Source organism: Myiozetetes cayanensis, unplaced genomic scaffold (assembly GCF_022539395.1).
Source record: "Myiozetetes cayanensis isolate MyiCay16 unplaced genomic scaffold, myiCay2020 scf21, whole genome shotgun sequence".
Classification (NCBI taxonomy): Eukaryota; Metazoa; Chordata; class Aves; order Passeriformes; family Tyrannidae; genus Myiozetetes; species Myiozetetes cayanensis.
This window is the reverse complement of record NW_026087423.1, coordinates 9,236,462-9,246,984: the sequence shown is the minus strand read 5'-3', so window position 1 is coordinate 9,246,984 and position 10,523 is coordinate 9,236,462. Positions and strand designations below refer to the sequence as shown.

At 43.6% G+C, this 10,523-nt stretch overlaps 1 protein-coding gene across 1 annotated transcript; it reads right to left on the bottom strand.

Annotated features, from left to right (window-relative positions):
• Window positions 1-823: 823 nt before the first annotated feature.
• Window positions 824-10,263, bottom strand: TCTN2 (tectonic family member 2). The gene is made up of 18 exons (XM_050318748.1): window positions 10,134-10,263; window positions 9,288-9,401; window positions 9,125-9,198; window positions 8,330-8,525; window positions 8,040-8,140; window positions 7,597-7,793; window positions 7,252-7,375; window positions 6,613-6,748; window positions 5,806-5,871; window positions 4,898-5,026; window positions 4,529-4,606; window positions 4,302-4,382; window positions 3,869-3,980; window positions 3,382-3,485; window positions 2,797-2,953; window positions 1,996-2,121; window positions 1,824-1,912; window positions 824-1,089 (listed from the first exon to the last, which is right to left on the bottom strand). Exons 1-18 carry the CDS (start codon window positions 10,213-10,215, stop codon window positions 983-985), a joined length of 2,073 nt encoding a protein of 690 aa, XP_050174705.1. The 5' UTR covers window positions 10,216-10,263; the 3' UTR covers window positions 824-982.
• Between the last annotated feature and the right edge of the window lie 260 nt (window positions 10,264-10,523).

Below are 10,523 nucleotides of genomic sequence, written 5' to 3'. Positions count from 1 at the left end.
GCGTTAACGAGAGAGCACGGCACAGTCACTGCATGTTAAGGTGTATGCGTTACATACGGTCACTGAATTTAAGGGGGTGGGAAGGGACCTCACTATCGTCCGATCCCAACGCCCCTGCCCTGGGCAGGGACACGTCCCACTAGCCCAGGTTGCTCCAAGCCCCTAACCCCTAACCCTAACCCAGCCTGGCCTTGGACACTTCCAGGGATGGGGCACCCTCACCTTCTCTGGGCAGCCTAAGCCGGGGTCTCCCACCCTCACAGGGAAAAATTTCTTCCCAATATCCAGCCTAAATTTCCCCTCTTTCAGTTTATACCCATTACTCCCTGTCCTATCACTACAGCTCCTGACAAAGAGCCCCTCTCTGGTTCCCTTCAGATACTGGAAGGTGCTCTGAGGTCTCCACGCAACCTTCTCAGCCTGTTCCCACAGGGGAGGTGCTCCAGTTCTTTGATCAGCTCTGTGGCCCATCCAAACCACAAAGAAATCCCCAACATTGTGTTTCTCCACCTGAGGACCATCGATGAATGTTTCCCACCCTGTGGAGCCTGGGTCAGACACAGCAGGTTGCCAATGCAAAGCATTCACTGGAAAAGAGAATTTCAGGTGGACACATGGAAAGAGCTGAAGTGTTGTGACTTTTCTGAAGTGTGAGCAGACTGCCCACTGCTCCAAAAATAGGAGTTTGCTGTGAAGAGGAGCTTCTACTGCAGGAGAAGAGAAGCAGCTTGAGAGGATAAAGATCCATCCATGAGGATGAGCCCAGCCCTGCTGCAGCCTCTGGGTTGAACTCACCACCCTCTTGAAGTCAACTCTGCACTTTGCTGCTCCCAGCACCGAGTCTGGAGCTTAAAAATAATTTATTACTTTTGGGTTAAATAACACAGCCATTTTCTGTGTGTAAAAGCACTGATTTTATGTATTTTTAAATGTTTATACAAATCGTCTACAAGATCCAAGAATATTTCTCCATAATTTTTACCTATCTGTTCCATAATTTAGAAAACCAAGGGCTGCTCATAATTACTGCAAGTAAAACAAGAAATGCCAGTAGCAGGCCTTTAGCAAGACACTGGGAATATGGTTCTCCTGCAAAAAAAATTAAAAAAGAAAAAAAAAAAAGTGTATGAGACCTAAATTTTAGTTTAGACAGATTAAAGTATACACATTAATGCAGCACAAAGCAAGGACATAAAATGCTTCACACTTGTGAAACTTGATGCTTTGTTAACTTTAGTCCCTGAAGTTGTGCAGAGAATAAACACAGGCAGTTGCCTCTGGCACTCCCAGAAGAGTCCAAGGGCCTTGATGCTCCTTGAAATCCCACACATTTAATCTAGGGAGTCTCCCACGAAACATAACCCACCACAGTTTCACACAGAAGAAATTTAAAAATTATCTGTCTTAACAACATGGCAAATTTTTGCTGGCAAAGTGAGAAATGAAGTCTCCCTCCACCCTTCAAGAGCAATGACACACTCTGACAGTGCTACAATTATAGGACAACATCATAAAGTGACATATTCTTTGCCTTAACCAGCACATGTCCCTCCAAACCCCACAGGAGAGTGAAAAAGAACCTCTCTCTGCCAAACTGATGCTCACAAAATTTCAAGCTTGCCCAGAAAGTACATCTAGTAATTATTTCTTTCCACTAGCCTAACTAAGAAATTAATGCATTGTCAAAGAAACAATGAAAAAGACTTTCTAAAGGAGAAATTTTAATTCCCCCCCACCAAAGCATTCTTTCAGACTGAACCCCACACCTCTAATGATGTTTGAAGATCCAGTTTGTGGCATCCCCCGTTGTTCACTGTTCTCACCTGTGTAAAACCGTGTCAATGGATAGAGCAGTTGCTGCAGGCACACATCATTTTGATTGCAGTCAAATTCCACATAAATCCTGTGGTATCTGGAAATAAAGGAGCCCTTTGGTCAGTGCTGTTCACACTGCTGAGCACAGCGTGAAGTTATCAATGTTTTTATCAAAACTACCTCATCTTTTGGACAGGTGGCTGAGCTGGGACCTCGATGAACTGGACAGAGGCCGTGATGGGCAGGGAGCTGAGGGTGTTCCCACAGCTCAGCCCACACTGGAACTGCCACAGCACCGTTGAGTAACTGTAACAACAAACACAGCTTTTACTTGAGGGCTGTAAATGAAAATTTAGAGCCTAAACACAACCATGAAAGGACCCAATACACCGTATTTGGGGGAGAACCCAAGTCTGAAAATGAGCTAAAAGGGAAGTGAATCACATTTATTTAATGGGGATTGACTGGGCAGAGGAGGGGAAAGCGTTTGCAAAGTGAAAATTCCATTTCAGGAAAGACTAAATCATTTGGCACAATCAAGTGGCAACGTTGTCCTGTGTTCTGGCTTATCCCACTGCAGAGCTCCCTTGGGAGCTCTGCAGTGGGATAAGCCAGAACACAGGACAATGTTGCCACTTCCACCACGTGACAAGAAATTAAAACATTTTTCTGGGTGCCCTGGGTCTGCCCACTGCTGGCAGCATCACAGGTTTGATTTCAAGTTTAAGGGAAGTAGAAAGATGATGTGGTTTTTAAGCACTAGTTTTGTGTTTGTTTGGGTTTTTTTTTCATTTGAGGAGGAGAAAGGCTAACCTGGTTGTGATCGAAGGAACTCGGGCTGCAAAAATAAAAGGTTTGTAAAAATCGTGACAAACCACCATTTTTTTGTTTCTTAATGTTTAAAGCTGGATTTGGTAGGTAAGGAAGGCACAAAATGAAACATTTCTGTTGTCAGCTAACCAGAGACACAACTCTCTCTACCTGATCTGCACAGCAAGAATCTGGTGCTGGGGAATCCCTTGCACTGCTCCCACTTCAGCAAACATGATGTGAATATTCAGGTTTGCAGGAATATCTGGACAAAAGCCTTTTAAGTTTCCAGTGCTCACATTGGCATCAGAATTCAATGGGTCAAGACCTGAGGAGAATAGAGTTATTTAAATGTAAATATTACAGAAAACATCATATATTCCATAGTTATTGTCATAGTCCAGTGAAACACTGGTAACTGTCACACAGAAACAGATTAAAAATGCTTTCTCTATATAAAAAAAAACACACAAAGAAAATTATTATACTCTTATTATTTAAAGGATTCTATATTGATCTGTTGATATCTATTTACCAACAGGTAAATGCCAAGTCATGTGTGCACAGGCTGGCAGTGAAATATTCAGTATCCACACACAAACTGAGTTATTTGCCTGTGTGTCCACGTACATGGAGAGATGGATCCAGACATCTCAGGACCTCAGGCATTTGAAATGACATTTGGGGTTGATTTGGAGCTGCTCTTCAGTTTCTGGGCACATTTAGAGTGTAAAGAACAACACAAACCTCACTTACGGATAATTTCCACCCAGTCCTCTGGGTCACTGTAACTGGAATTGTCCCTCTTTCCAACGTGAGTGGCTTGTATTAATGAATTCAATTTCTCAGCTACATTTCCTCTGCAAAATAAGAATGTAACATCCCCCAGGAGGTAAATCTGTCCTGGCTGCCACTCTAGTTGCAACATTATTGTACCACAAGCTCATTTTCCTCTGGAAGGTGTTAGCACTCCACAAAAATAAACCTGAAGCCAGGAGTTTTCTGTGGAAGGGAAGAAATGGCAAAGAATTCCCCCAACACAATCCTCATTTAATTACAGACTGAGGCCGTTATTATCATTTCCCTTTAAAAATAAAGGGAGACTTTGAACCCCAGAAAGCTGAAACACACACAAGAGTATTTAAAGAGAAGGTTCCAGTGCTGGTAAGAGGCATTTGCAGACAGTCATGTAATGACCAACACGAGGGATGCAGGGAGAAACAATTCAGCTGATGTGGCTCACCTTAAAAGGCTGCAATCCTCGTTCATCCCAACTTCCAGAATGCACCCAGAGTAGGAGTCTACTCCAAATAAAACTGGTGTGTAAGTTGCTGATGAACATAAACCTCTGCCAGCTGTGAAATGAAAGCATCTGACTTGAGCTTTCCTGTATCCACCTCTGGATCTGCAGCTTTCAGTTTTGTGCAAAACATCAAACATTGGAATGCAAACCCATCGTGGTAGAGTTCAAAAACAGATACAAGTCAATTCAACTTACATTTTGCAAGAAAGCATTAGAGGCTTTCTCACCATCCTTTAAAGGCTTGGGAAAGAAAAGCAAAATCTGGGGCAGATTTTTAACTAAAATATGTTTAAAAAAAAAAATCCTAAAACCAACAAAGGCCCAACATTTTAGCATTAACTGCAGCTGAAGCTGCAAGCTCACAAGCCAGTACCTGGCTGCCAAATGTTTAGGGTTCCCAGAGGATCAGAAGCATTTATATTTGCAGCTCTCACTGGTTTTCCAACTTGGTAACCTAAAGAGAGATGGGTAAATCATCAGTCTTGAGGTAAATGACCAGACATTTCCATTAGGATGGGAATAGCCTCACTTTAAATAATCTGCACAGTAGGATTTTTTTTTTTTTTAGTTTTGATAGGCAAAATAATAAAGTATGAATACCTGGATTCTCGGGCAGTTCTTCTTCATTAGTACTCTTTGATCTCAGAAATTCAACTGTGAATCTCTGTGTCAGTATTTCTGGTAAAAGAAAAAAATAGGACTTTACTTTTAAATGAGTAAATTAGCAGAGAGTATGGTGTTAAATTAGCAAAAACTCTGCTCTGTGTAGGTAAAAACTTCGGCCCTTCATTAGTAACAGAAGATTCAAAATAATACAAATTAATAAAAATAACCCCTTTACTTCTCTTTCCAGAGCCCAGGGGAAATTCGTTTTAAGATGTATTAGTAAATAAGAGATTCTATCCCAGAATTTCCATATTGAAGAAAACAATACCATAAAAAAAAAATCATCACAAAATGTCCTGATACCTCCATCACACAAACTTCCAAGGAAGACCGTGACATTTACTTGCTCAATGTTCTTGTCCTTGCAAATGAATGTGTAATGCTCTGCAAAAGTCACATTTTGACACAGAGCCTGGGCAGGATGAAGGCTTTCTGGCAGAAAGAAATCAAAAAAAGAGCCCATAATGAAAAGCATTCTAATTAGAGAGCTCAAAAAGAACACATTAAAACCCTGGCAAAATTCTGGGAGTTACAACATTCAGCTTTTTGAGAAGTGATTTTCCTGTTTCGATGTGCAATGGTACAATCTCCCAATTTATCAGTACTTTAACATCAGCAGTTCCAGGTCCTTTTGTAGCTGATTCTCTGCATGAGAACCCAGCCCTGGACTTCCCATCCCCAGCTGATGCCCTTCTGTGGACTGGGGACTCCCTCTGCTTCCCTCTCAGCCCTCCCCTCAGCCATCACTGCCCAGAAAAACTCCTTAGCTTGGATTGCATCAGTTTATTTTCCTCCACTGACTGGAAACCACTGTCCTACAGCAAACAACTGCTGAAAAAGGCCCTTAAAAGGGCACAAGAATTTACAAAACAGAGCCAATCACATCCCCTTGCAGTCTGCCCTCCACACTTACATGGTCAGCCTAGAGATTTTTTTAAGAATTCTTTCTGTCTTATTTTATTGTCATTGTTGGGCTTTATTTTTCTCTTGTGTAAGATAAGGGTCCTGATTTCTTGACCAACTTTAAACAAACTGGGGTAAATTAAATACTTCCTGCTTTGCAGGAAGCCACTTTACTTTTTCAGTGTTAGCTAACACACTAATTCCTCCTAAGAAGTGCAGCAGGTAAACATTTTAGGCAGTAAAATAATCTATTTCATAAACAGTCCAGGTTAGGTAAGAGACCTGTTAATTAACTGGAAGACACATACCACTTTCAGTGATGAACTTGCTCCTGTCAGTGATGGTTCTGTAGGTGACATTTTGCTGGATGAAGTCTGAGGATGAAAAAGAAACACAGACCTACTGGTTTCACAACATCCTCGCTGTTATGAACACTGGAGTAGAAAATTATTTAGAGAATTAATTTTGGTAAAGGTCCAAACTTTTTATGTATTTTGAAAGCAAAGCTAATTATCTCTGGGTCTAGAGAGACTAACAAAATTAGACAGTTATGGAGCATAAAATAAAATATCTTCATGCTGGTAATCATATTATCTCAAAGCCCAGAATGCCTCTTCCTAAGCACTTGCTTTTGTAATGCAGAGTAACCACTCCTCAGTGATTCTCACATGCTGATACCGCACCCTCCTGACGGGAAAAGGGCTCAGCAACACTCTGGGAATAGAAACGGCAGAGATGCTGCCCTGTCAATTGTAGCCATAACCAGCAGGAGTCACCAGAAACAGGGACATGGGAAACAAAGGCCAATCCCACTAGTTCTTACACGCTAAATCTTGGGAAATAGAGGGACACTTCCTCGAAGGTCATCAGGAACAGGACATCCCCAAACGTTGGAACTACAGCCCCCAGATAACAAATGTCACATGTAAATACTGTGCCAAAAGCCCTGGGTCTGGTCTGTTCTGTTCCAGCAGCTCTGAGAAACAGGGAACACATTCCTGGTGGGATTCAGGCAGCACATCTGCAGTGCCAGTGGGAACACATTCCTGGTGATTCAGGCAGCACATCTACAGTGCCAGTGGGAACACATTCCTGCTGGGATTCAGGCAGCACACCTGCAGTGCCAGTGTTTATCCTCACGTGGTGGGGCAGGCCTTCCTTGTAGGACTCCAGGCTGGTCAAGCATTTGACATCCAGGTCCTGCAGAAAGGCCACGGGAGCATTCCCAGCACACTGCCCAGCCAGGCTCTGCTGCAGGTGGGGAACAGAAATGTTACCAAAATACCTCAGTCTGTAGCAAAGCAGAGGTCAACATTTTGAAAGCACTTGTACAGTCTGGCTTTACCCTAATTTGTCACAGTAATTATAATCAACAAGTGTCTCTAAAACACAAAAGGAATCTGAAGTGTCACCAGATGGCTGAGATTCAAAGCCAACTATCTTGCTCAGCAGGAAAACCCAAAATACAGAATATGGTAAGTCATGAACTATTAACACATTGCCAAGATTGCTTTTACCTCTTGCAATAATTTAAACATGACCTCTGGGGATGGGCAGGGGGATCAGGAAAGATGTTTTCTTTGAATAATGATTTTGTGCTGCTTTTTTTTTAAGTGTTTTGGTGACAAATATATTCCCCCACTTCACAAGAGCAAGTTGGTGAATCTGGTTACAAGGGCACAGGGAATGGGATGTATGGAAAAGTATCAAACAAACCAAGAGGAATCAAAAGCTCCTAAACATGAAGTGATTACCTGGGGAATGGTAAAATACTCATTTTCTTCAGTTATGATTGGATCTCCTCGTCTGTAACCAGTGAAAAGTCTCCCAGGAGAAGTTTGTAAAGGGATTGTAAAGGCAGGAACTTTGGGTGTAGAACTGCAAACAAGTTTAAAAATCCTTTATTCTCTACCTCACACAAATAAAAGTCACGTTTGCTTTCATGTCCCACGTTCTAATACAGCACCACTGACATTTCTCCATTTGCATTTAAAGTTCACACCCTAAAATCCTAATTTCAAACTAACTTCCATTACCAAAACAGGTTCATTTGCATGTCTAACGTGTACGGTGAGAAAATTAATTTTCTTAAGACTTACGTAGAGCCATGATAAAAATAGCCAAGAAATGGGGTGTTGTCAAGAGAAGACTGCACACAAAGGAAGGGAAACCACTCAGGGGTGTATTCCATCGACTGGGAAGAGCAGAGCTGATCAAAAGGGGGGTTGACATCCCCACCAAACACCCCAGTGAAACACGAGCCGTTGAACAACTGCTTCATGTCTGCTGTGCACTCCTGAAAGGAAAGGAATGGGCACTTTTAGCGTGGTGGTTGCATCAGCAATGGCACTGTAGCCATATTTACAGATCAATTGAACAGTTTTGTGGAGGAAGGTCATATTTACTACTGGAAATAGTGGAAAATCCAAACAAGCCCTGGGGCCCACCCAGGCTGAAGCATTCAGCACCTTTCACTCCTCCCAGACAACAGAGTTTGGAAATTTTGCAAACACTTAATCAAAGTTTAATAGGAAATAAGTACCAGATCACAGCAACAACGAACATCACAAGCTCCAGCTGTTAAATCACAAGGACAAGAGCCCAAGGGCTGAAAGGCCTGGTTGGGGATGATAGTTGCATTTTCTGGAAGGGAATTAGAAGAGGAGAAAATCAGATTAAGTGGATTGAAATCCAAATAAACACGCCATGCACACTGCAGTTTATTCTGACTGGGAAGAAACCTTTTTTAAAATTCCATTATTACTCAGTATCTCCTACTGCTGCCCAAATCCCAATTTTTTTTTTTGTTCTTTAACACATCTAAACACTTACCTGAGACATTTCCTGCAAAGGAGGAGTTGGCAAATATTTCAGCTTGAATCAGGAGCTGTGCCAGCCTCACTGAGCCACGGCAAGCCAAAACCTGGAGTGTTTCCAGCACGCAGAGAGGGGAGGGGCAGCAGGCAGTGGCATTGGGCAAACACAGCTCCAGCTTTCTGCTCAGGCTTACAGTCACTTTGGAAGCGTTCTGGAAAAATGCAGAATAAAGTCTGACAGCTCTTATGCCTTGTATTTAATTGCTCTTAGTTATACCACTCGTCAGCTTCTGAGAGAGGAGTTGGAATGAGGTTGAATAGCAGGAGTTGGAGAAAGTTGGAATGACAAAAGGTTTGCTGCTGTGATTTGCAAGTACAGCAGGGATATGAACACACAGAGGACTTTTTAGGGCATGCACACAGATTAAGTTCCCTCAGAAAAAGGGAATTTCAGATTTTACAGCTCCTTTCAGTCAAAAACTGGAATAATGCTAGAGTTGATAAAACCCCTAAAGAATTACATATAACACTGAAGACAAGCCTAAGAAATCTAGATGTTCCAGACCCCATCCTGTATACTTTTTTATTTCTAGTAGATGCTTCCAGCAGAGCTGAAACAGCCTCAAATGCTACAGCCAGCCAGGAAATACAAGCAGTTCTGGAGAGGAGGAGAACAAGGGAGCAGCGTCAAAGCTGCACTTCAGCAAACTCCAGCAAGGGCATCCACACGATATGTCAAGGAGCAACAGATTCTAAATAGAGTTGTTAGCACATTAACATTATGCTAGTATTTAATTAGTACTTTACATACCACGCCAGGTGTTACATCCAAATTCCAATCACCGGCTCTTTTACTTCCACTGCAATTTGCAACTTGCAATTTTCCTATAGCAAAAAAAAAAAAAAAAGTATTCCAATAATTCAAACTTCTTTATTTACATGAGGGGGGAGAGGGGGAGGTGGAGTGTTCTTACCTGTCTCTTCATTTCCAGGACTTAAAATTACAGAAAAGTTAACTCCTGAAGAATTTCCAAGAAAAAATGAACTGACTCTGGGCCCTGACATATGGATAAATGAAGGCTGGAAGACTGAAAAGAGAAAGAAACAAGTCTTAATACGCACTGACTGAAAAAAAGGTAACATCTGTTAAGACATATTTAAGTCTTCTGCTTGGGCTAGATTCTTATATTCTTAAATTGTCACAAATAGAAGAAATGTATCTTGTAATGCCCAGTGCAGGGTTGTATTTACATTCTTGCCAAGCGCTGGAGCAGTTGGTTCGCCACGGCTTTCTGTGCCACAGCTTTACATTTGTGAAGATGCTCAGTAAACACGCAGCAAAATAACAAACATTACAGCAGGAGGCTGCAGCACTTACAGCCCATGCAGATACCACACAGCTCAGGCGACACCGTATTTCACATTTCTTACTGGCTTCAGCTGACACTTTTTAATTTCTTGGGGCCGTGAATGGTGCCAGGGGTGTCCCTGGAATTGCGGGCTCCTGCCCCCAGCATGGGGACGCGGTGTCAAGTTTAGGGCTCCGAGACGGGAGTTTCGCCGCATTTTTCGTTACAAACTTCACCAAGGTTGAAAGGTTCGACATAAGAAGCAGCACCCTCCCTCTCCGAGTCTCCCCCAGACGCTCGTGTTTGGCCAGGGGCACCCAAGCCCTCCAACCTCGCAATCCCCGGGGGAACCCTCAGCGGATCCGCGACCTCCCCTCACACCCACCCGGGCGGGTCCCGCCGCAGCGCGACCCTCATCCCCACACCCCCGGAGGCCGCCATTCCCCGCGGCGCTTCGTTCCCTCAACCCACCGGGGTCCCCGGCGCGCTGCCCGGGGCAGGGAGCCACCAACAGCAGCGGCAGGAGCAGCGCCCCGAGGCCGAGAAAGCCCATAGCGCCTACGGCGGCCACACGGCCGCCATCTTGCGGCGCCAGAGCGGTGCCATGGCAACCGCGAGGGCGGGAAGGGCCAGGGCGGGAAGGGCGGCCCCCTCAGGGAAGGCGGCCCCGGGAGCGACGGGCCCGACACACAGCCCGGCTGGGCCGCCGCGAAATGTGGGATACGGAACAATTATCCCAATAAAGGATGTTCTTTGATGTTTGGTCTTTGTATTACTTTCAGGCCTAATCAGCAAGAAGGGAGATTTAACCCGCGAAACAGATAGCTTGGTGTTGGCAAGCTCTCTGTGCGATGTCTGTGT

What these genes read in the sequence shown, in the direction of transcription:
- TCTN2 (XM_050318748.1), bottom strand. Translation starts at nt 10,215, where the DNA reads ATGGGCTTTCTCGGCCTCGGGGCGCTGCTCCTGCCGCTGCTGTTGGTG. An exon ending in TCCTGGAAATGAAGAGACAG is followed by an intron (nt 9,199 to 9,287) that starts GTAAGAACACTC and finishes TTTTTGCTATAG; the next exon opens with GAAAATTGCAAGTTGCAAAT. An exon ending in GATAAACACTGGCACTGCAG is followed by an intron (nt 5,872 to 6,612) that starts GTGTGCTGCCTG and finishes TTTCATCCTCAG; the next exon opens with ACTTCATCCAGCAAAATGTC.